Genomic DNA, 26,863 nt, shown 5'->3' with positions numbered 1-26,863 from the left:
TGCTTAACATTAACTGTTATTCATCATTATTTTAAACACTTGGGTTATGTTATTTATGTGACAGGTCTGTAAATTTTGACAATTCTTGGAATTTTAAAACAAGTCTCAAATAATGAAATATTTCCAATATTAAAAACTCCAGCTGTTCCAATCAGACTCTTAGCTCACAGAAGTGATCCTCAATCCAAAACAGAGCACCAGCGAGTGTTTAAAAATGTCCAAGCAAAGAGACTCTGGAAAGAGTCTTAAATGATACTACAGCAGATGTCTTTTGGAAAGTCCAAGAATTCTCTATCTCATTAATTCAAACAAACTTTTAGGAGAAACTTGGGACTTTTTCAATGATAGTAATTCAATCCTCAGCAAGAGTTGCTATGGCACCTCATCCATTTCCCTGGCTGTTGTTGGCCTTGCTGTGAGTTTGTGCATGGGACTGAGCCAAACGTGTTCTCTTGAGCTCATCTGGCTTTGCTGTAGGAGTAGAAGGGACATGACCATCCTGACAGAGCGCAGAAGAAATGAGGATGCCTCAGACCTGCTGGCCCCAGACGTGCTGATGGTTCGGTCTCGATGCCAGCAGCTGAAGGCGTAGGCAGTGAAATCGGGGAGAAGCAGCTTCGGGCAGGAGCTCGGCGTGAGGAGTTGCAGCACTTTGAGCTTCAGTGTGGAAAGAGGAACTATGAGACGCATCGTTGCTGGTTGCACAACTGAGGCTTGAGTAAAAGGTTTGGAGTCGCTGCTGTGATGAATACGGTCCCCACCTGGATTTTATTTCCTTAGTGCTCACAGAATTGCCCCCTTACCCTGCAGTTTCTCTGTACAGCCAGAGTAGCAGGTTTATATTTCACCCACAAACAGCAGAAGTACAGTTTCCTACGCCAGTTACTGTTGCCGAGCGGCGCAGAGGATGCTGCAGCGAGCCCCTATGTACCCTGCTCCGGCGGCCGCTCTCCATCCCCGGCCGGGGCCCCGGGCGAGCGCGGCCGGCGCGGCCCCGCCCGGCGCGCCTCGGAGGTGCGCGGGGCCGCGCCGCCGTGACGTCGCGACGCGGTTGCCATGGGGACGTCTGGGGTCGTACCTGACGGCTGTCGTGAAGCAGCGGGAGGAAAGCGAGGGAGGAAGAAGGGGGAGCCCAGGCCCAGCCCGGCCCCCCGGCCCGCGGGGAGTTGGCTCCGCGCCGCGCCCCTCCGCCCTCGCCGCATCGCACTCGGAGGCCGGAGGAGGAGGAGGTGGCGGCGGCGCTGCCGCCTCTGGCTATGTAGGGGCCCCAGAGCGGGCAGATCCGGAGGCCGCTGTCCGCCTCTGGAGCTCGGCGCGGGGCCGGGCCCGAGGCCGGGCCCGGCGGGATGTTTTCCAAGAAGCCGCACGGGGACGTGCGGAAATCCACGCAGAAGGTGCTGGACACCCGCAAGGACCCACTGACCCGACTCAAGCACCTCCGCGTCCTTATCGGTGAGGCGGCCGGGAGGGGCGAAGGGTCAGCGGGGGCCGCGGGTCCCGGCGTGGGAAAGACCGGGAATTTGGAGGGAGCAGCTGGGGCGGGAGGCGGACCCGGGGCTCGGCCCCGGCGAGAGAACCCACCCGGCGAGCGGGGAAAGACCCGCGCCCGGCGTGGCGGGCCCGGCGGGGCGAGGCTGCAGCGATGTGCCGGGGGCTGCGGGACCCCGCGGGCGCGGCGCGGGATGCTTCTCCCGGCGCTTTTTTACTGACACAAACACGGACGCTTCCGTCTGATCGTGGCATTTCTTTGGGAACTGTGGAAGGAGGCGAAAAAGTGGTGTTCTTCCCGTGTGAATTATTCTCTAGAATACACAAAGTGCTAAGTTGCTGCGCATGAATAAAAGTGGCTGGCGAGCGCAAATGGTGCCTGTAACTCCTGAATCCATTTCCCTTACGATCTTACAGTACCAGTTTATATTTGTGTACATTTTCAAGGTAAGAGCTACACTATTAATTGCTCACTAGCGTAGATGTGAAGGAGCTTCTATACAGCCAGATTTAAAACACTTTTGGTTTGCTAGTTGGTAAAGGAGGACACACAAGCCCTGAAGGGCTGCTGCAGTTCCATGTGAGCTGCCATTTAACCTGACCAGTGAATTAGAAATTGTGATTATACGGCATAATTGCCTAATGAAAAAAACCAAGGGGAAGCAAAAACAAACCTATTTAACCATTTCAAGGTATCTGTTAGTTGCATGTGTTTGTAAAAATCTAAGTCATTGTCATCAAGCTGTCCTTGAAAAAAGAAGCTTGCTCTGGAGTATCTTTTGGGCGCTCAAGTCCTGGGAATGTGTGTGTTGCTTCTGACAGTTTATCAACACGTGAACAGGGCTGGGTCAAGGGCAACTGCATTCCGTGTTTAGCACAGAATGCTGAATGGATTATTTTGGGTTCTGCCCACAGTCTGGTGGTATTTATGTATCTCGTCCTCCAAAGCTGGATTCTTTCTTTTCAAAGGAAAACGGCTATTGCTCCCTTATTTTGTATTGGTGTTTAAAGGAACAGGTGTTCCCATGTTGCACCATCTGCTGCTTCATGAGTTATTTTCTGCAACATAGTAATTATCTAGACTTGAAATGGAGAATAGATGTGTAGCTATCTAAGCGACTTCAGAAGTCAGATGCATCCCCTTGCCTCACTCAGAATGTACCACTCTTCCCAGCTAGCTGTACTGGGCCAGCTGTGGCTTGCTCTGTGTTGGTTTTTAGCTCCGTTGAAACGTAAGCGGAAAAAACATTCTAAAGAGACTAAATACCTCTGAATTCAGATTTCCTGGCTAAAGTATGTTGAATATTTCTAGTTTTGCTTTAGTCTGCAAAACACTCCGATTTTGATCTGTTCTAGATTTTGCATTTACGTTGCTTGCAATTTATTTACAATGGTTTTTTTTTCTTCAGCTTTCTTATTAATTGAATTACTTCTGTAAGTTGCGAGGCATAAGCTATGTCAAGCAGACATTCTTATCTAATCTAAGGTTTCTCTTTACTGGCTATAGGACAGATTAAATTATCTGGGGATGTTTTCATGTCGTCATCCCCCCCCCCCCCCCATTGTGTGTATCTCAGCTGTTGAAGCACAGCTCCCACACATCCTTTTTCCAAGTTTGGGAGAACAGTGTGTGAGTGACTGTAATTAGGGAAAGGCATAACAATGCTATTCAGCTTGTCTCTTTTGGATACATCCACAAGACTTTGTCATTATGCTGATATTCTTAGGTGCATGAAATACGAAAACAAGGCCTTTTTTAGAGCAGAAGAGTAAGGTATTTCCATACATTTTCCCACTGTAGAGCACGAGAAGTGACCATTCCCCTAGAATAATAATTGCCATATTTCCCATGTGTCCAGGAGAGCTGTGTTAGCTATTGCCAACAGACTGTCTGAGGGGATAGGGCAGGAAATCTCAGGTCAGCTGTGTTCAGCATCTTCCTGAAGGAAACATTTATTGCTCTTAGCCTCTGCACGCAGGAGACTGGAAGACTATCCAGAAGAGAATTTTCTGCAGTTTCATGTCCAGGAGAAGGGAGAGAATTTTCTCTTGTTCTTTAATGTAGAATACTTTCAGTAGGCCTTCAAAGCGTATTGGACCAGAGTTTGTTTTTTCAGGTTTTTTTTGCTTTAGTCTTTGGTCAACTACAAAAAACAGGTATGGTCTTAGTTTCATGGTTAAGACTTGAGAGGAGGAAAGAGAGTATTGGTTCGTTTTCCTGCTATTTTACCAAGGCATCCAAAGCAGCAGTTTTCCAGTAAGCCAAAATAATAGAAGAGTCATGAATAGAGGTACCTGCTTGTGAAGTATGGACTGATGGCTGTCTGCTAGCCAAAGAGAAATCTCAAAAATTTAATTATGGTACAAGACTGAGAGTTGCATCCTCCAAGGCAATAGTGTAAGTCAGGCACCATGTAATCTAAAAATATTTAAATTATTACAATGCCACTTTTGGTAAGGATCAGAAGAGACTGAACAATATCAAGCACCTAATATGGAGCTAAATGGATCAATAGCACAAAGGCCTGTGACTGTTATTTTTAACAAATTAAGAGTAGTGTTCATTAGATGGAATCTTTTAAATGTCTTTTACAAAATAACTTAGAGTGCAGTGATTTGTATTCTTTTAGGAAAGTATCCTGTCATTGGTACAACTCAGGTTAAATTTAGTAAAAACTGCAAATGAGTCTGCATAAGGATATATAGAAAATTTTGTATCTTTTGTGAAGCAGTGGCATACCATTTTATCAAATACCATTGCAGCTTTAGGAGTCTGATTGCTATAGTCAGTGCATAGAAGATTTAGATACGGGAATGACTCAGATGAGAGTAAAACTTTATTATGAAAAGATACTGGAAGCTTTAAAATTCCTTTGTACAGGGACAGAGGGTGAAAAGTACGTAAGCATATATGAGAAAGTCTAGGAAATAACATCTATTAAGGCCTACCAAATCTGAAGTTACAATAAATTATTTTTGTCTTGGGAAGCTCTTGAATGCTAGGCTAGTGATCAGTTATATCAGTTATAGGAATGCTGGGGGGAAGTGCATTTCTTGTGGTTTGGGTTTTGGGTTTTTTTTTTGTTTTGTTTTTTGGGGTTTTTTTTGGGGTTGTTGTTTTTCTGGGGTTTTTTTTTTGTTTGTTTTTTTTTTTCTGAAACTCTTTCGTAGATAACTGCTCTTTGCCACTTCAGGCCAGTGTCCTGTGTCTGGTTCTCTGATCTGGTTCAGTTTGGCTCCATTCATCCTTTTTTTGTAATTTGGGAACCAGAGAAAATTCTGTGAAATTCAGGTGACTAAATCAGAATTGGTTAAATTATTTTTAAATACAATATGTGACACATTTATGCATGTCACAGGTATAACGTTTTTTTAGTAGAAGTTAAAGCCTTTAGGAGACCTCTAAGTAGTAAGAAATATTATTCTTGCTTAGAAATGCTAAGAAGAATTGTAAAGATTGAAGTCTCGTATCTTGGGACTTAGCAGCGTGTGAGCAAAGGTAATCTGCCTTTCATTGTTATGTTGCTGCAGTATATTTCTTGAAGCAAATGTAACTCTCTGGTTTCATAGATTTTATTCTTTTGAGATGTATTCCTTTCTTCCCATAGGGAAGTGTTTACCCCACCCTGCTCCATTTGTTTTTTTCTTCTCAGTTCTGGGAAGTGCCTGAGAGTCTCATACAGTTCCCTGGTGCTGATTTGGTCAATGGCTGAGTTTTTAGCAAACTGCTCTGCTGTCTTGCCTTCCTGTATGCTGGAAATGCTGTGACAGCTGTGTTTGCTGTGTGTGACTGCAGTAGTTGGAGCATCCGAACCTTGAGAGGGAATGTTGAACGGGATTCCCTTGGGGTCTGTGTGGCAGCAGCGGGGCCTTGCTGGAAGGAAGGCTGCACTGCTGCAGGTGTGATCACTGAGGCTTCTCTAGCTTGGAAGGGAGGCACACTGTGTACCTTACAGGGTTAGGTATTGCCTGTACAATGATTTTCCAGAAAAAATATTTCTACATATGTATATGTATTTTTAGCAATCCCCAGTCATTTAGCAGCTAATTGCAATTTTTAGGGTCATTAAAGTGGAAATAATATTGGATTATTCTTATATATATTCACCGTTTCATCAGACTTCAACATCAAACTAAAATTCTATGATTTTTAAATGGTAATTATACAAGTTTGTGCTAGTAATCTTTCAAGCTTCAGATCTTGGTTTATATGTCCTTTTGTTAAAACAGTGCTTTAAGCATTCTGTAAATAATTAAGACAGCTAGGTATGTTACCCTTCATAAGGTCATACATTAACAATATTGACTTTTCATTTTGATATTAGATATGCTGGTGTTTGACTAAACCTGTAGAATTTGAAGGTTAAGTCTGAATTTGGAAATGTATGTATTTTTTAAAAAAGCTAAAATCTCTAATTATTTAATGATTTCTGTAAAATTCTACTCTGTGCAAGTAAATCAAATGAATCTATGGGTTTAAAATTTTCTTATAGAGCTGAATTCTTAAGATACTTGCTTTCTTGTTGTGTTGGGTTTTTTCCCCTTTTCTTTTTTCACTTTTTTTGTTGAGTAGAAATTACAGGTTTGTAATCTGTTAATCCAGAGTGAAGAAAAAAGAAAATACGTTGTTTCTCATGAATTATTTTATTTGCATTTGATATTTAAAACTATACTTCTTTTATCTCTGGAACCATGGAGAGAATACTTGCAAAATGCAAGAGGACAGAGTATCTAAAGTGTGGGGAGTTTGTTATTATTTTGTTTTGTTATTCTTGGTGGTTGGTTAGCGCTGGACATCTCATGTAAATAGGCCTTGAAAGGGAAAAGTCAAAGTACCTGGGACAGAATGAAATGGACTGCATTAGACATCCATTCTGATATATTGTTTAATATTAAACAATACACTTAAACAGAGATTGCATTTGTTTAAAGGGATTTTAATTTAAGAAATCTATTTCACTGGCAGTTAGCCCTAATGCTTCAGCTGGATGGCATTCATTGGTGTTGCACATCATCAACTTCAGTCATAAATGAAAAATGTTCTATCATTGTTAAAATGAAAGCAAATGGGGAGCTACAATAAAAGTAGCTGCCTGGAGTTTTGGTGGATGTGCGAAGATTTTTGGTTTTTTGCAAGAGTTGTAGATTTTTTTTTCTTTCCTGGTTAGTCTATCTTCAGAGAACATGTCACTGCTCATGTAACTCGGGGATCTGGATGTGGATTGCATGCAGTGTAAGGGCTCGAGCTTCATGTTCTGGCTCTCTTGACTTAAGCCTGAACAAGTTATGTTTTGGTCAGGAGCAGAGGGGGAAGATTTACTCTGCTTTAGTATTTTGGCTAATGTTACACTCGACTTGCAGAGTTCAGCAGTGGCCAGGGCTGCTGAATTGCAAGGCTGAGGGCTGGAGCCAGATCAAAGCCCCAGGCTAGACAAAAGGGAGGCTCTGACCACTTGGTTGCAAAGGAAAGGTCTGTGTGGGTTTAGCTTTGACAGTTCGGAATGAAAATACGTGCATTACTATGGAAGTGTTTGAAGTTGCTTAAATAAAAGCTTAAGTTCTGGAACTCGTGTGAATTGTTGTGGGAGTAATTCTCGAGAGTTTTCTAGTGTAACTCAGAATCTGCAAGCACCGTTAGAGAATTCCCTTGGAAAGCTGGCAGCTGCTTCTGCTCATTCCTGTAGGGCACTGGTGTTGTACCAGTCTGTATGCAGATGATGTTCATTGGTTCTGTTAACCTGCTTATTAATTTGTGATTTTTTTTTTTTCATTTGTATCTAAAAGATTGTGATCAGGACTTCAGATTTGTCTGATGCAAAATAGAAGTCCATTAGAAGATTTCTTTAAGTTATATTCCTTTTTCAGTACCAAAACCTTCAAGAATATTTCCTTTGACAAAATTACCTTTCTTAAAAAAATGGTTTTGCTAAATAGCTGGTGGTTAGATCTGAAACAGTAAGGGCTAATGTAAAGCCTTTGTGTAATGGATTTGCTTTTGTGGTCTGTTATCAGTGCTCTTTCACTTTGACAGTTTGTTAACTATGCCAGAGCCACCAGTTAGCTCCCGAGGTTTTCCACTTAACCTTTCTCAGTTACATGCTTTTCTATTCGGGACAGTCCCTATGTAACCAAATCTCTCTACTGTTTTGCTCTAAAGAAACCCTTAAATATTTCAGCGTGGAGAATTAAGAATTAATAAGTTTAATTATCCATTGAGAACATGGAAACCTTTGCTTTCTGGTGGCACCAGTTTGTTACAGGAGTTGATACTGACCGTGTCAGTCCATAGCAGGCCTCTGCTTTACAGAAATAGATCCTGAATTCTGGACATCTTCCAGGTCATTGTTTGCTGCAGTTGTCAGTTTGGGTTTTGGTAAGGGCGAGGGAAAGTGACTTAAAAGCCAGCAAGTCTTGGAATTAGACAGGATAATGTTTTTACTATACTAAGTGCTCTGACAATTTTACATATAAACATAGTATTGCATTCTAAAACTCGTAAAATAGAACATAAAATTAACCACAACTTAATCTGTAATGATACAGACTGTTTTCTTTCATTTCTGCAATGCAGTGTGAACTGATGAAAGTTCTTTTCAGAACAGTTTAAATATATGTCTAAAATCTGTTTTGGCAGGGTTTGTTTTGTTTTAGGGAGAAAATGACACATAAGCACAAAGAGACACAATACTGTGTGAAATTAAAATATTGTAAAGCAAGTAAGCTAGTACTTTTCTGCAAAGGACACAACTTTAAAGGTAAACAATTAAAATATCAAACTTAAAACAAAAAAAAAAGCACCCTTGAACACAGAGTTAGTATGGAGATCAGATTTGTACCAGTTTTTAAATTAGAGAAAAATATTAAGGAAAAAACAACAAAGATTCATGTTTCTTGCTGTTGTAAAGCATGAAGAAAACTGCATTTTCTTGACAAACAGCTTTCATGAACTGCTGAAAAACTGGATTTTAGTGTACTGAACCTATGCTTTGTACAGTAGAAACTTCAGTTTTTACCTCTCTTTGGAATACAGTAGTATCCCATTTTTCCCTTTCAAATTCTGAGGAACTCTTCCAACTACATCAAATGGTGCCAGGTCTATTTCTGAGTCCTTCCCTCCTCCCAATCTGGACATAGAAGCAAGAACACAAGGAGTACATTAGTTTGTGTTAGTTACATGATCTCTGGTAGAAGAATATAAAGTTAGTTTGTTTAAAATTAAAAAGAAGGAATGCACTGGAAGTTGTAGAGGAAAGCCTGTTTCTCTTTAATCCCACTTCACATTAAAAAAAAGGCTATGTCTCTCTTCTTAAAAAGACAAAATACTTAATTAGCCAAAGCAGAGGAGCAACTTCCTGCAAATTCTCAGTTCAGGGCTGTCTGAAAAGGATATGCTGCTTGTAGAGGAAATGACTTTTACCTTTATGCAACATGCATGATACTTTGAGCATAGAGAAGAGATGGTGAGATGGTGTTGGAGAAAATGGTTATGACATGAGAATTGAGGAGCTGTTTGTTTAGCTGATAGCAAGGACAGAGGTAAACTGAATATTTTAGAGACATTAGGAAATCCTTAATTAAGGAAGGAAGGTAGAACAGCAGCATATAACTGGAAGTTTAATGGTACAGCGATCAAGGAGAGCAGTATTCACTCCATGCATTAGTTGTGTGGATTGTGTTCAGTATAGACAAAGCTGTGAAATGGAGTGATGTGGCCAGATGAAGCCCTCTTAAGGTCTATGTAATTATCTTCATGCTGTATCTGCTATTTTTTGCCCTTTTCCTTCTTGCCATAATTCATGTCAGGGTATTAATAATGAATTTCAAACTTCTCAACAAATGCAAGGTTCCAAATTTCTGTACCAGCAGCATACTGAATCACTGTAGGTGTCCTTTGATGATGAACAGATGTTCCCTTTTGCTGTAGGTGGCAAGCCTATCAGATGAACAACTGTTTTCCCTCCCTTAGGATGAAAGCTGGTTTTCAGCATTAACAAAAGGAGTCAGTGGGTTTTTAAAAAAGTATTATTTTCAATTAATAAAATAATAAAATTCCCATTGAATAAAATGTAATATTTTCTTCCATCTGAAGCAATAGTATTTACTACAGAATACAGTTGTTGTTAAATAGTTTCAATTTTAAAAACTTGCCTTTGATTTTGCTATCAAGTGTGATCTTAGAAAGGAATCAGAGTGAAATGCATTTGCTATAGGAATTGCAAAGTCAAGGAATTTTTTACTCTCCTCCTACTCTTGCAAGCTCTAACTGTATTTTGAACGTATATTTTTAATGTTAATTGGGTGTTAGTGGTAATAATACAGGTCTACCACTGCTCCTTTAAGCATTTTTGAGGTGTTTGACACATTTTTCTTAAATAAATACAAAATAACAAAAAATTTAAAAAAGGACAAACTTCTGAAATTCCACTTCACCTTCACTGAAAGGCAGAATGTCTTACCACAGTACCAGTTGTGCATATGCAATTATGTGGTAAAATGACAATCACCGTTCAGCTGCTTATGTAGAAAAGCATTCAGTTTGTTGCCTGAAGAATTTAGGAATAGTGTCTCCAAAAATTACTGACTGTTATGTTAAGATGGAGTGTTTAAAAGAATACATCAGTTTAGGCATTTGGGATTTTTCTGTTGGTCTGCTTCAGACCTGACCCACGTCTGAGGAAAGAATGAGGGCCTGTTTCAGGAAACGAAGCATTTAACATGCCTGCAAAAATGCAGCATTGCTGTGTTTTGATTGGAAGACTGCTGTTTAACTGCTTCCTATCCCTTCAGTATTTGGAGCTAGTATTTTCTGCACCTTTGCCTTGAGTGAGCCATTCCACTGCTGTCTACATGCAATCCCTGTACAGTCCTATAAACATTTGGACCACAAAATATCTTCTGTCACCCTTCTTTCTCCTGAAAGCCTCAATCCTTGCTTTCTTTTTTTTTTCTTTAATCCTTCCATCTCAAACTCTTGATTTTTCTTCTAGTATTTTCTTGTCCCTAGCCTAGGACTCACTTAAAGCTCTGCCCATGAGTGGAAGTGGTTGTAATGGTTGTGCCTATGCTCTAGTCGCAGCTCTATTTCATGTGCATTTCCCTGATCAACTGAAAATCATCTTTCAGCTTGTTTGAAGTGGAATTGGCTTTTGTTGTCCTTTAACATTTGCATTTCTAATGTTCAGCTACTGATCTGCAGGTGGTGTGGCAATTTCTGATCTGTAGGTGGTGTGGCAATTTCTGCAATCCCGGGGTTTGGTAAGCCTTTGGATGGTCAGGCACATGCTTGCTGCTCTGGACCACTGTTTATTCCAGCTGAGCTGCCTTCCTTAAGAGTTGATCTTGGATGCTGATATAGCACTATCTGCTCCAAGAGAACCCTGGCTCTACTACACTCATTATGCAAGATGTTGGCAGAATGCTGTGCTGCAGCAAAAGTTAAATCTGTGTTGGAAACATTTTTAGCAAAATTTGTGTCAAAATTGAGTTAATAGTCCTCTAGAGCTATATAAGAAAACATAACTGAAAATACGCCATGCTTTTGGCCATCCTTTCAGTTCATTGTTCCTGACTTTATACTCTACCACTTGTATATCCAGTCATGTGAGATGATAAAGATTGATGTCGTTCTAAAAAGGGTTAAAAACTCTGTGGTCCAATACAGAATTAGGAGCTTTTTAGAAGCATCTACAGTGAAAGAAAGTGTTTCAGTGTATACAGCTGGTGAATGGGTATAAAGGTTTTGTTTGCCTCACCTTCATGTTTTGCTTTTGTTTGCTACACATCGGTATTCTGAAAGAGGAGCATTTTGTCATTTAAAATGCTGTCTTCCTGTTCCTCTGTGCTTCCATGGTATTGTTTTGTCCACCAAGTTTCTCAAGTTCGTATGTAGTTGAATAACAGGACAGGGAGTGTCTAGACAGTTTGTACTAATGCTTGACTGTTTAAAGTGATCACTTTAATCTGGATAAATCACTGTGTATTTCTTTATCAGGAATTTGCAGAAAACCATCTAGAGGGTTGTGGGAAGAGAGTCTGAAAAGCTTCCTGGGGTCCACATGAAAGCACATTCCCCTATACTTAGAGTGACGTTTCTGCCTCAGGGTATCCTTGGGATCCCATCTTCTGATTTCCCTAGACCACACAATCAAAGGAGTGTGAGGGACTGAGCCAGACTAGAAAGTAAAGTGCATCTTGGAACTTGGAGGGAATAAGAAGGCATCGGTGGGAATCCAGTGCTGCTGTTTGCATCCTCCCAGTTTATCTATCTCCAGAGCAGATGTGTTCCTCACTTAACATCTTCCTTCCACTTTCTTTAGGAAGTTTAGTTGTGCTTAGTAATTACAGTTGGAGATTGTGATGGTCTTTCTGTTGTAGAGTTTGGGCAGTGTCACAAGCTTTATTTCTATTAAATTAACAGTTGAAACCGGATTCATCTGTACAGTGCTAGTCCTGATGAAATTAAGGTTCACGACGGGCTTTGTTGGCATTACTGTCATATCAACAATGGGTGTGCAAGAAGATGCTTCTTCCTTGTTCTAAAGTTCACTAGGCACTTATGGCATGCCATACTGAATTTCTGAATTAGCCTCAGAGTAAAGAATGAAAACTTCAATAGTTTCTTTAATTATTTAGTTATTTATTTAAAAAACAATAATTTTTCTTTTAAATATCTTCAGTTCTTACTGCTGGATAATGGTATGTAGTGGTTGACCCTGAATATTTGAAATAAATATAAACAATGTTCTGTTCTGTTTTTCAGATAATGCAGAATCAATTGATCTCAAACAGTTTTTCGACCTACATTTTTCACATATATATTATGTGTTCTTTGAAAACTTTGTGACTATTGAAGTGGGCCTTAAACAAAAAGGTAAGTATTTCAGACAGAACTCTTTTTGTCTTGATGGCCTGTGCCTTTGTTATGAAGTAAAGCAGGGTGCTATAAATAAAGCTCTCTGTGGTCACAAATGACAACATTAGCCATGCAGAAATATGTCTAAGAACCAACTTTGCAAATGAAGGCAGAGCAATGAGATACGCACTCAGTGGAGGTGAGCAAAAAGGGTTTGTTCTCCAATGACTGTGTTTGCCCTTTTGCAAAGTGAGGATTCTTAAGGTGTTATACTTCGTATTCTGCAGAATTATTCTCTAACAAGATATTGTGTAACCTAATCTCTCCCAGTTGTGGATGCCATAATAGGAGGTTGTGCAAATTGTAGCTGTATTTATGGAGTATAATTTTTATTTGCAGAAGCAGTGCAAAGTTATGGTTGTATAAATGCAGGTTTTCATTTTACACGTTTAAGGATCTTTGTTTTGATAATGAAAGTGCATCTTCTATTTATATTTAACTATTTCAACTATTTATTTTTGCAACTAGGTCACAAGTCTCAGAGAGAAGAATTAGATTCTATTCTTTTTATTTTTGAGGTAAGACATTTTGAATATTTTTTTGCTTTAAGTCCTATAATTCTACAGTTGTCTGTAAATACTCTGCATTTAACTGCATTCCTTCTTACTTTTGCATAGAGCTGAATTTATGTGCTTTGTTTTAAAAATAAAGATTTCACTTGCGGTTTTGCAAGATGTCTTAACTGGAAAAAGATGTTTCTGTGTCTCTAGATAGTTGATTACTCTTTGGTGGTGGTATTTCCCCATCATGTGTTATACACATTGAAATTCATAGAAAGGTGATCTCTGTTTAGTCATGATATTTTTGACCTTTTGATTGCATATTACCTTGTGAGGTACATGGGTGAATGTGAAAGAGAGCTAGTTCATTTGTTCACTAGTTCCTGCATAAAGGAATATCAGGTAATCTGTGCTTTGGAGGCAGTTGCACGGTGTGCTGGAGGGCCACAGCCAGGAAAAATCAGGTTATTTACAAGTTGCAAAAGCCTCTAGTGTAAATGTTGCAAGTCTTGCATGGTAGATTTGGAATTACTAACTGTGCTCTGTTTCTTGTTTCTGGAGATGATCATTGTACTTGTAGAGGTCTTGTCTTCACTGTTTTGCTGTAGCTCATCACCCCTCAGTTGAGAAGGCTGAAGCACATGTTTGCTTGTGCCACAGAGGCAAGTTGACAGCTGAACATCCTAACTGAAGCCATTAGAAAGGTGGAATAAGTTAATGCAGTCTGTTGTGAAACAGAGCAGCTGAGACAGACACTGATCCCATTCCATTCCCTATGCTGCAAGCAGCAGTGTCCTTCACAGGGGTAGTGGAGCCAGAGGACCTGCAGTAACATCTGAAGTCTCCAGTGCAGGACTTCCAAGCTGTCAGAGCCTTTGGGCTTCTCAGATTAGGAATGGGGTCACCTTGAAAGGACAACAATGCTTCCAAAGAAAGCATTGTGGGAATTTTCTAAGTTGATGCTTCAGCTTCTGATCTGTGGCCCTGTGAAAGGGCCCTTTGGTCTTCCAAGGTGATATCTGCAACATACATCCTTGGGTTCTGTTTTTTATAGAAAATTTTACAACTCCTTCCTGAAAGGATTCATCAGAGGTGGCAATTTCATAGTATTGGTAAGTTGATTTTCTTTTCCTCTCCCTTTCATTTTACTTTTTATTAGTAGCTACCAATTCATGGCTACTATTCCTTACAGTTTAAGTGGCTTAATGGGGGTTATGGTCTAGAGAATTTTGCAAGCTAGGTGAAGGAAAATAAAAAAGAAAATAAAAGAAACAGACAAAAAACCCTGCCAATGTAATGAATATTCTTCTGTATAGATTTATATTTGGGAATATAGAAATAGAAGAATGGCTGAGAAAGAACAAGGACAGGTGAAAAGTTTGAAGTTTTAAATATTTTTTCCTTATTTTCTTTCTCTTAGCAATACATTTAAAAACTGACATGAGATATTTGTAAATGGAGAATGCTGATTTTATGCATTGTGATGACTTGATTTACTTTTAATGTACACATCTCAAAAGTCTTTGGGGAAAAATATTCTATGAGTAGGCTATGAAAGGTGATATTTGATTTTTTTTCCTTCTGGCATTGAGTCAGTTGCTTGAAGGTATCAAGGTCACCAAGATTAAATTGGAGATTGCCAAGGACTTGTTCAAAAGTGGCTATCAAGTCTGACCGAGAACTCTGACATTTTATTTAATATAGAAAGAACAAAAGCAAACAAATTTTTTTTCTCCTTTTTTTAGGGTTGATTTTAAAGAAGCTTCTTCACACTGGAAATTCATTAAAGGTACTGCAAAAAGTTGCATGCAATTTTGTCTACCATACTTGAAAGTACAAATAAGAACATAAGGGCAAATGTTTACAGTAAAAGCCCAGGAATGAGAACCACATCATGACTTGTGTGTCATGAAAAAATGATTCCAAATCATCAGCTTTACCTCAGTAAAACTACTCACAGTAGTAATGTGTTTATATAGTGTAGTCAGTGGTTTAAAGGATTTTGCATTATCATAGTAATAACTACTAACTGTTCATTGTTAGGGCAAGGAAGCTAATTTTGGGGTTCAGACTACCTTGGAAGTGGAAGATTATCTATGCCAGGGAGGCCTGCTGGTGTGTAGATTAATTTAAATGGTTGGAACAAAACAGCTGCACCACTCCTCTGTAAGCCACCTGCAGGCTTCTCTGGTACTGAAATTCTCCAGTATGAGAGCCAAGAAGGGAGTGCTCTAGGACTCTCTTACCTTTCTTGAAGGCAAAATGGAAGAAGGTAGAATTGGCCCTTCTGATACAGAGAGCTCACTCACTCTGTTGTTATAATTAATGAACATATTTAGAAATTTTATGTCGGTCTTTGTATTTTCTGAAAAATTCATGTGGCATCTTGCAGTGGTGTAGTCAAGCAAGTGATTGGTTTTCCATGTGTTGGTTTTCTATCTCTTTTTTCAGAGAAGCCCCTGTGAGAAATGCTTTGAGGCAAACAGCAGTGAAGGTGCCAGGCTTGCCCTTGCACTTCATCAGGAGCAGCAGATGTGTTAGTTTCACTCTGCTGATTGCTGGGGGTCATACTGTCTGTCCTCATTTTTTTTTTAATCTCTCCCCTTCTCCTTCTCCCTCCAGGACAAATGGAAATGCATTTGTTTGTTCTGGCACAAGATAACTTATTCCATGTTTTTTCCTTTAAGATACGTCGAGAGGGTGTGCGTCTCTTTCTTTTGTGGCTGCAAGCACTTCAAAATAACTGTAGTAGAGAACAATTATGGATGTTTTCTTGCTTGATTCCTGGATTTTCATCACCACAATCTGAATATGGCCCCCGAACACTAGATAATCTCATTAACCCTCCCCTTAATGTCCAAGAAAGTAAGTAATTTGGTATTATTACTCAATTCTTGACATAATTCAAATCTTGTCACAGACAAGGCAAGTTGAAGTAGCTGACATACATAGATACCCAGGGAGATAATGGAGCTGAGATGAGTTTCTTAGCAGTTTGTCAGGTCTTCTTCTGTAACAATTTCTGTCTTTTTTGTTGTTGTTCAGAATTAGATGTTTTTTGTGGTTATTGGGTTTTTCCCTCCAAGTAGGTTATTGTAGCTTAATGCATAGTGGTGAAAATAAAGTGACCAATTGTGTGTAATTCTTAAAAATTGCAAGAGGATCCTGCATCTGCTGCAAACTTGCACAGGTGAATTCTGCTTGTGTCGAACACTTGCACTGGCTTTGTTCATCCTCCAGGGAGCAGGCTCTGCAAAGATATTTCTGGTGTGGCCTTCAATAGAATGAGAGGTTGTTAGGCCAGGGCGTACGGACAAATGTGTCTGTGTATGACCAGGTAATTAAAGTTGTGGTATTCTTGCAACTTGGAATCTTAAAAAAGAAACAGACCTTGTAAATTGCAAAACTTGAAGTCTCAAAGGTTTGCATGAGTGGAAAAGCTTGAGCATTCTGAGATGAGGTTTTTATACTTTCTGGGGTTTTGTTTGATTGTTTGTTTTTAATGGTAAGGTCATTATCTTGACACTAATCAATAGAGTGAGGATGATTTTTCTCTTGAGATGATTCTTAGGACAGTTTTTCCTTTGTACACTCTAGTATTGAGTGCCTCCTAACTCGATTTATTCTTGATAGTGGGATTTGAAGCTCATTTATTAGTGATTTGCAATTGGATGGGGTCTTTGAATGTAAGTGCAAACAGTGCATTCAGATAAATGGGACTAAAAACTTGAACACTTTTTCCCCTGAATGTTGTGCTTTGCCTTCTTTCCATCTTCTCTTAGTATTTCAGTATTTTATTGCTTGTAGAGGAAAGCAGTGTCTTCATGACTAGTAATTAAATTTGCTGGAACACAGCAGATGAATTTCATGTCAGGATAGCTCTGCAAAAATTTTGCTACCTACTTAAGCCCTTTTTGGAGTTATCTTGTGAAATTCAGAGTGCAAAGAAATTCAGAGTGCAAAGATTGAAATGTGAACATCTAACTACAGGAACAGAAGAAAAATCATCTCTGAACTAGCTTCACTATCGAGGCAAAGAAGGATACAGATAGTAAAACTTAAAGGAAATGTAACTGATGAACTGCTAAATGGGAAAATGGTGAAAGATATAAAGATTTGGCATTTGTGTGGCATAAGTGTTACACTATTGTTTGCATAAATTCCAAACAAAATTTTAAAAAATTTGGGTTTGGCAGGTAGGTTCCAAAAGTGCATAGAGATGACCTAGTTATTGTCTGTTGTGCTTTTTATATGTGTAAGAAATTAGTTCCATGGTGGTTTAGAAGTTAAAATTTCCTGATTTTCATTAATCTATGGGTGGATTGTTGTACCTGTAATTGTCTCTGCTGCTGCAGTGCATTTCTACTTTCATAACTTTGTAGATGTTTACACATGAGAAGAAATGGTCTAAATGTTAGATGTACTTCTGTTTTTCTTTAAATAGCTCAAGTGACTATAGAAGAAATCACTCCACTTGTTCCTCCACAATCAGGAGATAAAGGACAAGAAGATTTAACAAGCTATTTTTTAGAAGCACTTTTGAAATACATGGTAATTCAGGTACGTTCTGTAGTTTTCAAGCAAACAAGTGTTAAACAATTAACACCTCTTTGTCCTTTACAGTAAGTTTTTTACTTGTAGCACTGCAAATGCATATAAAGATGTTTTGAAGAATCCTTCCTTGCCACTCCCTTTTTTATAAAAAGCAAATTCTTCTAGAAAAATGTTCCCTTGTTTTCTGTGGGAAGATTCCTAGATCTTTTTTGACAGGATCTTCCATCAGATTGTGGCATGGAGGCAAAACAAGACTTCTCAGTCACTTCTAGCAGTACTGATTTCAGCTCCCTTCTCATTCATCTTCCCTTCCCTATCTGGTTGTCTTCAACCAGTGGATCAACTGTGTGCAGAAAATGAAGAGTTGAATGAGTATTTAGTCCATGGTGTGCAAGTCGGACACACCATGTTCTCTTTGACAATTCCATGATCTCAGCCAGTATGGGGCATAGCAACAGCTTCTGTGAGAAACTGTGGCTCAGCTGTTACACGTCATGTAATTTATTTGCTGGCCAATTAGCACATGCTGCTTCTGAACCTACTGAGCTGTCATGTGCTGCATGACATGGTAGGTGTTGCTGGGTCCTGCCTTCTGGGCCAGACTTGTCCCTCAGAACCCAGCTGGGTACCAGTAAGTATTTCTTCACACTTAGGCAGGTTTTACTAGAGAAGATGGACAATGTACAAATATATGTTAGACCATAACATGTCTTAAAGCCATATTTCATGGCTTCCCTTTATCCATCTTTCTCTGAGCACTTGCCATGCTGGAATAATTTCCAGCCTCATTTTATTGCTTCCAGCATCTCCCACTTTGAATAGAGATCTTCATACTTGTGATCTGTAGGTTAAGCTTAATGCTGGCTATTTACTTTGAAGAAAAATAGCCCTTATATTTTTGAAGATAGCTGCCTTTTCTGTGATAAATTGGTAGTATTATTTCTAAATTCCAATAGGTCATTGAGACAGGTGTCATAGAGCTTATTTACTATGTGAGCGCTGAAGTAGTTCTCTGAAGTCCCTTTAGAGGCCACTGATAATTGCAAGATTCTTTGATACTAAGTTATGATAAAGGACTTTGTGTCACTAAGTTACATATATATCAGCTAATATGTTGAGTTATATTGGGGGTGAAATATGTGCATATATATTCCACTCTAGACACCTGTTGCCCTGAAAACAGATCATAATAGAACTGTGGCCTTTGAGTAAAAAATGGAGAAGTAGAGGAGAAAGAAAAAAAAAAAAAGAAAATTAAGTCTTCCTTTGTATTATTTATGATAGACTTGGTAGATTACCTAGCTCTGCAGGCAGATGGATTCTCAGGAACAAAGATGGAAACTGCATATTGTATTTCTTGAGGAGCACGTACCATGCTTGGTACTACTTACCATGTAGGAAAACATTTCATAAAGGGGAATGCTTAGCACTCACGATCCAAGTACATTTGTGTAACTCAACTTCAAAGTTGTATCTTCTGCTGCTTGTGGTTGAAAAATTTGTTTGTTTGATGTTGCCAATTAGACAAATGAATCCAAGTACCTATTCTAATGACTATATGGACACGTGTTAGTCAAAATGTCTTAAAAGAATTTGTCAAAGAAATCTTTTGAATGGCATGGGTAGTTATTCTTTTTTATTAAACATTTTGAAACATTTTATTACATATTAAATATTTTATTAAACATTTTGAAATATAAAACCAGTTTAATTAAAAACAGTCAATTTGGGCATGTTCCCTGCTTTGGCAAGATGACTGCAAAAGCAAGTGTATTTCTGTTGGTTTCAGTATTTTATGTGTTCAAGTTCATTTTGAACCAATATTTTGGAAGAAAATGGTCTTTGTTTCGTTGACATTTCCCAGATAGTTTCTGTTTCATCTTTTTAGAACTGTTTATTAAAATATATATGATTTTGTTTCAGAGAAATAACTTAAAAAGAGGACATTTCATGAGTTACCTGTCTTTTACTTGTAGATATTTACTTTGTCAAAATTCTTGTTTTAAGGTTAAGAGTTTAGAATGGAAGAACAAGGAAAACCAGGAAAAGGGATTTTCATTTTTATTCGCAAATTTTAAGAAATACTACTTACCTTCTATTTTCCCAAACATCTGTAAGGAGACCAGCTTGTATAACCCTATACTTGGTAAGTGTTAACACAGCTGATAAAATCTTTACATTTTATCTAATAGTGATGTTATGATCTGATTAGTGAGAGATGCCTCTGCCCAAATTAAGGTGACAAGACCAAATGCTGGTTCAACAGTACTGACTTTATTTTGTAACATTGACTGCATGGGAAAGAAAAGACAGAGGGAGAGGGAGAGAGGGAAAAGCAGGGAGAAAGTGTGGAAGCAGAAGCTGGTCACCACCCATGGATCCAGTGGTGTCTTCTTGGGCCTTCTTCACCCTGGGCTTGGTGTTGGGGCGTAGGTCCTGGTTTATTCATCTGTTAGTAAGTTCTGTGCTGAAAGCAGTGCTGCCTCCACAAGGTATGCTGCTTACAATCAAATCTTTTCAGTATTTATACATTTTAGAAACAAAGGAATTATTGCTAATTGGCAGCAAGTGATACAGTTCTTTTATTAATTGGTATTCCATCTTCTATTGGTTCAATGCATCTTATGCTAATTAGTCTGCTTGTTCAGCCTTTCTCTTCTTTTGGGATAGTGGGTTTCTTAGGTTGGTGATACCCCTGTGGAATTACCTTTTACCCAGCTGGAACTGATTTCATCGGAATTGCTGAGATTGTTCTAATAATTTCTTCCATATCTTCTGCCAAACGTTCTTATGGCTCCTAAATTCTGCATTCTTTGTATCCACTATCAGTAATACATCATTCTTCCTAAGCTTTCTTAACCTCCACCTAGGTCCTAACACTTGGAAAGCAGTTCTGCCTTTATGCAGTCCAGGTTCCAGGTGTCCATGGAGGTATATTTGGGGGAACTTTGGTGACCATTGGTGGCCACAGATGCCACCTTCCCATAACTTGGGATGATACTTCTTTGACTGGTGATATGCATATAAGCAGGTGATTCTTGTCACAGTCTGTCACAGAGGGAGTGTGATAACCAGGATGTGCCAACCAGATCTTGCCTCTGTCAGGCCTGGAATTAGCACCTTCCTGTCACAAAGTCCTCCCTTCTGTGGCCTTAGCAATGTTTGAGAAAGGTGATTGTGCTTTCTAACTCTAACAAGACAATATAGCAAAGCAGTTTTTGGCTTGAGTCATGTTGCCCATGAAGGGCATTCTCCAAATGTATTTGTCATGAAAGAATGTGTTAAGATTCCTGTTGATGATTTTCAGTTCTTTCTTTGTGGAAGCCTCTGACCCTTTCATTAGAGTCAATCTTGGTCTGTTAACCTGAATGAGGTAAATTAAATGTTCTTGTAAAACCTTTCTCTATTGTAACCATTGCTGGTCTCAGTTGTGCTCTGAAGAGAAACTACTGCTGCCAAAATAAAAGGTGTTAGTGTGCTATTCTTTGGGTGTGTTGGTTTTATCTGTACAGAACCACAGTGTTTGGATTATACAGTGCTTGTTCACATTTTTGACAGGGCAAAGTTAGGTTTTTGTGTGGACTGCATTTTATCAAGAGCTTGCAATAGGAAAACGAAGTTAGGGTTTAGCACAGTCTTCAAAGTTGATGGTGCTAGAATGTATCTTTCCATATAGAGAGTGGAATGTTCAGTGTTTTCTAAGCAAACCTGAGTTTTACTCAGAGTTTTTAGCCCATTTTAGAGCAGAATCTTGTTTGCAAATCTTGATCTTGTTCTCTCAGGTTTGCATGCACCCATGCACATGTTGATTGTAGGCCAACAGAGTTCAAACTCCTCTTTGCAAAGCAATACCTTGTACACAGGCTTTAAGTTACCATTTCATCACTTGAGTCATACAGTCACATCACCATTCCTCTTCTCTGTTGATGCAGCATCTCAGAAGGATTCTCCAGAGTAGTGATCTATTCCACATTCTAAAATTAGGCTGTCAGGGAAGTTCGTTGAAAAGATCTTAGCTTCTTCTGGTCCATGTACATTTATTTAGATTTGAGAGATGGTTGTGTCAAAGCCATATTCTCTTGGGAAAGACAAACACTGGGCTTTCTCATCTACAGGAGAAGAACCACTATAAATACAGCCATAAGTAACAGTAGAATAAGAGTTATTGTGCAGATGCTGAAGAGGTTGAGTGATAAAATAGCTACAAGAGGGACAGTAAGCAGTGCTGAGAAAGCAAACCTACTGTTGCTTGATGCTCCAGAACAAGAAATATGGAAATGCTATTTTTCTCTTTCTGTGAAGATCTTGATTGAGTCTTCCATAGAAGTGTTACTGTAGTCCTCTGTTTCTCTGTGAATGGTAATCAAGAAACTTCCAAGGCCTTAGTAAAGAAGAGAACAATGGGAAACCAGAAGAAATGTGCACAGATCCCAAGAATTACTGTGAGTGCCTTAGACTGTGCACAGTGAGCAACTATAATGAGGATTTTTGGAACAATACAGTGATGAAAACAACATAAGCATTGGTAAGTTGAATAATTTTTTCTCCTCGAAGATGTTCTTCTCTGGCATGCATCTTCCCAACCTATTTGAAAATTATCCTGTGCTTGTGCTTAATTTACAGCCTTAAGGCAGAAGGCAGGGCAAACTTGGGCACTGAGCCTGCTACTAAGAACAGTTCTCATGCTACTGGTGTAATGTTTAATTTTGGAGAAGTGATGAGGTACAAATCAGAACAGTAGTTTCAGTAAGCCAGCATTGATACAGGGCTTTACTGGCGACAGTATGCCAGACTGAGATTTCTTTCCTGATAAGTATGTTGCCTACAGCAACAAGCACCAAGCATTACAGTTACAAGAAGGCTAAGTATTGTGGCTCCTTCAAATTCTTTAGTATTACAGATAGAAGAGGAATACAGCATTAGAAAAGCCCGTGAGATTGTTTTTTGAGGAGGGTTGGGGTTTTTTTTTAGTTTGGTTTGGTTTTGTTTTGAGGTGTTTTTTTTTTCTTTTTTATGTTTTGATTTGGGGTTTTTTTTTTTGCCTTAGTGTTTATTTTGTTTGTAAAGTCTTTGTTAAATATCTGTTGAGATTGAGTTAGAAGTTGTTCAGTAAGAACTACAGATATGGCAGTAATATTCCAGGGGCATTTCTTCTTTTGTCATAGTTATGTGCCTTTCTGTGCCATTTCCAAGCCATTTAGATGGGCTCCTTCATTTACAGGGAGACACTAATGTGGGCTGTTTTACAGCTATCTTTAGGTCTTCATTCCTTATGAACCCTTTATTGTCTTAAAAATTAGGCATGGTCAAAGCTTACAGGTGTGCAGTGTGTTTTTGCTAGCCTGTTCACTTTCTACCCTGTGTATGTCTTCCACCACCTTCAGCTTCTTTTTCTTTTTGTCATCAGCTCACATCAGGTTCCCAGAGGGGGAAGGGTAGGGGGTGGGGAAAGCCCAAAACACAATAGAAAGAAAAAATGGAAAGTTGGGGGAAGGGAATATTTACTCTTGTGCTGTTTGAGTCCATCTAACAAGCTCTCTTTTGCTTTGGTTTTATGTCTGTGTTCTCATCTGAAGCATTGATACCTTCTTCCAAGATGGACAGAATTTGAAAATACAGGAAGAGCTGGAAGGAGGATACATTTGAGAAGCAGCTGGAAGAAGGATACATTTGAGAAGCAGCTGCAGCACATAATGCTGTTGAAACACATTAAAGAAAGAGGATGTTCTGAGAGGCTATCATCAAACAAGGAGGAGACAGAGTGCTGCAAAAACATGTTTACTGCATGTTTAGTCCTTCTGAAAATACTGCTAGTACTGCAGCCTTTGTGCTCTGCTGAATGCTAGTAGATACCAGAGAGAACTACCTTTTCCATCTTTAAATGCTGTGCTACCAGGCATTTACTTCATTTTTCACAGATTGTACTGTTACACATGCTTGTTTAAGATACCTTAATTTTTAATTTTCTTACTTACCTGCTGCTTTCCACAGAATGAAAACAGTGTACTGGAATTTTATTATTTGCAGTAAATAAACTATTTGTAAACTTGTCAAAGAGTATTCTGTGTGTTTGTTATGTACTTAGGTACATGGTATGCAGGAATCATGGGTTTTTTTCCTTTAAAAATAATGCTTTCACTGAAAAGTGTGGATATAGTTTTGAAGTTCATACAGGAAACATTCCTCAGTTTAGCAGCATCATGATGGGTCTATCACTGCTTATGTATGTGGCTTTTGAAATGCCACTGAGATAGACCAGTGTGGATATCCTCAGTGCAGGTGCTGGATCTTGTGTATTTGTAATAGTAACAGGGAAATCTAACAGTAACAGGGAAATCTGCAGTCTGGCAGACACACTGGTTGCACTTTAGATGCCTTAAAAAGGCAGTCATGATATAATTGCTTAGACAACAGTTGATTATTTCTTCACTGCTGTCCAGATTTGTCCCTCTTGGATTCTAACATTATAAACTGGCAAAGTTACACAGGATCCTTTAAAATGTCTCTTGACTTTGCTTTAGGAAGATACAGTCAGGCAATACCTTTGTATTGTTCAGTGTAACTTTTTAAATTCTTCTTTGACTCAGCATTAGTATCCTTTAACTGCTTTCTGGTTGGCCTGTAAAACCATGGAAAACTTCTCCCCTTGTTTATTACTGCAGGCTACAGAAGAGTTAAGGCAGTGCTGACATAACCATTCTGTTCAATCTGTATATGGATAGGACCATCATTTTTCCATGCTTCCATCTTTTTGCTAGGTTTTTTTGTTTGTTTGTTTGTTTGTTTGTTTGTATTTTTATTTGTTTTAGAGTTTGCTGGGGGTTTTTTTACTGTCACTAGATAGAGATCATGGTACTGAAACACTAGCATCAGGGTGTCCTGACAGCACATATTATAATCAGTCCTCACACAAATGTTTGTCTTTTTGTATTGGAGTGTATCTCATATTTGCCTCTGTAGGACTAGGACTATGGTGGGTTGGCATACCACTTTCAGAGAAATGTCATTTGCACATGAAAGTATCATTGCTGCTTCAGGTTGATGATGGTAATGCAGAACTATTCTGCACCATATCTTGGGCTGTAAAACCCAGAAATGCCATTTTGCAGTGTTAAGTCACAGAAAAATGCACAATTAAAAAATGCTATCCGTGTGTCCCGCCATGTTTGTAGTGCTTTTACCACATATGTTCATTCCATCCACATTGAGTTAAGTACTGTCATGTTTTCTCTGAAGCAGATTCAGGAGTACTGATGATTCTAGTGCAATAGAGAACCAGAAAGGCTAAACAGTTCTGAACCATCATGGGATGATGAAAATGGAGTTGTCAGTTCTATCACAGTTCCTGCCAGCTGATGTCCCCCTAAGCATCCTTCATTACATTCCTACAAGCCAGTATAGAAGCTATTGCCTCAGAGTCATCTTGCAGCTAAATCATAGGAAAATGTACATGCCTGTGGTCTGGCAGTAAAGTCCAGCAAAATTAGCCAGTGCAAATGGGGCCCTAGGTGAAGCTGTAAAGCTCATGTGGCTTTGCAGCAGGATTTCTCTGTTCTATTCATCTTTATCCTTTTGCAGGGCCAGAAGAGGCTGTGTTTATTGCATTTGCATTTTGGAATTATATATCTCCCACTGTAGTCACGATTAGATTTGTCAATATATTAGTTTTATATGAAAATAATTTTCTTGTATAAGTCATAGTCTAGTTGACAGTTATTTTGCTACTTGGAACTTCATAGTTTTCAGTGAAAATTTGAAGTAGTGAGTTTGCTGAAGTTTATCTTTAAATATTGAGTATAATGTAGTTTGAAAGAACATGAAGATAATGAAATGTGTTTACTTACATAGAAAAAAAATGTAAGAAAAAATGTAAGGCTATAGAAATCACTTTCAGATAAAAAATTAAAGGTTCTGCATAGCAGAAATAAGTTTCTGGCTTTTGGACCAGCAGTGTTGTCTCCCTTCAGGAGAAAATTCAAGTGTTTTAATGTCTTACATTTTGATGTCTTACATGTTCTTGACATTTTCTCTGTTGCATCCATTCCAGTGCATCTTGGAATGAGTGGCACAACAGTGAATGCAACAAAACTACACCTCTGAAAGTTCATGTGTATTGGTTATGGTTCTAGGATTTCTTTCTTATGCAGATCTTTCTCTCTGCGTATATTTTTAAGATGTTTTATTTTCATACAGATATACCACAAATGAGACCAAAGCCACACTACGTAATAGTTAAGAAAGATGCTGAAACCAATGAGGCAATCTATTGCACAAAGGAACCTTTCATTAAGGCTCGTGTTATTGTCATTCGATGGTTGGTGTCTTTCTGGCTTGAGCCAAAACCTCACACAGGACCTCATATTCCTGGGATGGAAGGTGAAAATGTGCCAAAGAATATTCAGGTAAAACCAAATACACAAAAATATATTTGTTTTCATGCTTTTTGGTTTAATTGTTATGTCAGCAGTATGCTCTCCTCCAATAATTACGACTAATGAAAAGTTAAAAAAAAAAGTAATTTTTAAACAAATTCTATGTTTATTAATTCCATTTGAAAGTACCTGCAATGCTGCTTTCTTTTTTCAAATTTTGTGATTTGTTTTTAATCAGCTGGACATTAGAAGCCTTAAAATGCAGTAAATCCTTTTGTTTGTTTGTTTTTTCTTTAATTCTTTGTGCTGTTTAAATTATACTTAAATTGTATTGATTTATTGCTGTACTAAAAATGAACTATGGAATATTTTAATTTTATTTTTCAGAGAGCAGCTGCTAGCATGGCTTCAAGGGAGGACAGCAAAAATGACAGTACTGATAAGCAGGATAGAAATGCAGAACCAGAACAATCTCATTCTAATACAAGTACTCTAACAGAGAGAGAGCCAAGTTCTTCCAGCCTCTGCAGTATTGATGAAGAGCATTTAACTGATATTGAAATTGTCCGGAAAGTCTTCTCTTCTAAAAGAAACAATGTTAATTTTCTAACTGAGATTTTTCGACAGGTAAAAAACTCTCTTTAGAATGCAAGAATCTTGATTATTATATTGCATGTTTTTATAATGTCATAGTTTTCTTTCAAGAGCACTTGTTAAGCAGAACATTATACCAAGTTACAGGTTTTTTCCGTCATCCTGCCTTCAAAAATCAAGAAGCCAACATTCTGAAATACTTTCTCTGTAGAATACCCCTAGTTCCTAATTTTTCTAATTTTATATCTTTAACAACCAGTTTAGCAACATTTAACTTGGACTTTACAGTTCCCCTTAGACAAGAATGTTTAATCTTTTCATACATCAACACTGTAGGTATTAAAACTCACAGCCAACCACATTAACATAAGCCTCCTGTGGGAGTCTGCAGCTGTTACAGAGCTGTTCTAGGAGCATATGAATGTCCTTTCCTTGATAGTGTT

The 26,863-nt window shown here is 38.7% G+C and overlaps 1 protein-coding gene across 11 annotated transcripts in view; it reads left to right on the top strand.

Annotated features, from left to right (window-relative positions):
- Positions 1-1,097: 1,097 nt before the first annotated feature.
- The window catches only part of RALGAPA1 (Ral GTPase activating protein catalytic subunit alpha 1), a 132,349-nt gene continuing 106,583 nt past the window's right edge, over positions 1,098-26,863 (top strand). For 7 of the 11 annotated variants that reach the window (XM_077180450.1, XM_077180448.1, XM_077180449.1 and 4 more), the window contains exons 1-10: positions 1,098-1,452; positions 12,248-12,358; positions 12,869-12,918; positions 13,955-14,012; positions 14,646-14,689; positions 15,588-15,765; positions 17,345-17,460; positions 19,462-19,600; positions 25,648-25,856; positions 26,214-26,453. In XM_077180450.1, coding sequence (XP_077036565.1) covers positions 1,347-1,452; positions 12,248-12,358; positions 12,869-12,918; positions 13,955-14,012; positions 14,646-14,689; positions 15,588-15,765; positions 17,345-17,460; positions 19,462-19,600; positions 25,648-25,856; positions 26,214-26,453 — 1,251 coding nt within the window. In that variant the 5' untranslated portion in view covers positions 1,098-1,346. The remainder of the gene's footprint in view (positions 1,453-12,247; positions 12,359-12,868; positions 12,919-13,954; positions 14,013-14,645; positions 14,690-15,587; positions 15,766-17,344; positions 17,461-19,461; positions 19,601-25,647; positions 25,857-26,213; positions 26,454-26,863) is intronic. The other 4 variants (XM_077180458.1, XM_077180456.1, XM_077180455.1 and 1 more) reach the window with 2 other exon arrangements.

The sequence above is a fragment of the Agelaius phoeniceus genome, chromosome 6 (genome assembly GCF_051311805.1).
Source record: "Agelaius phoeniceus isolate bAgePho1 chromosome 6, bAgePho1.hap1, whole genome shotgun sequence".
In the NCBI taxonomy this organism is placed as follows: Eukaryota; Metazoa; Chordata; class Aves; order Passeriformes; family Icteridae; genus Agelaius; species Agelaius phoeniceus.
This window is presented reverse-complemented; position numbering and strand designations above follow the sequence as displayed.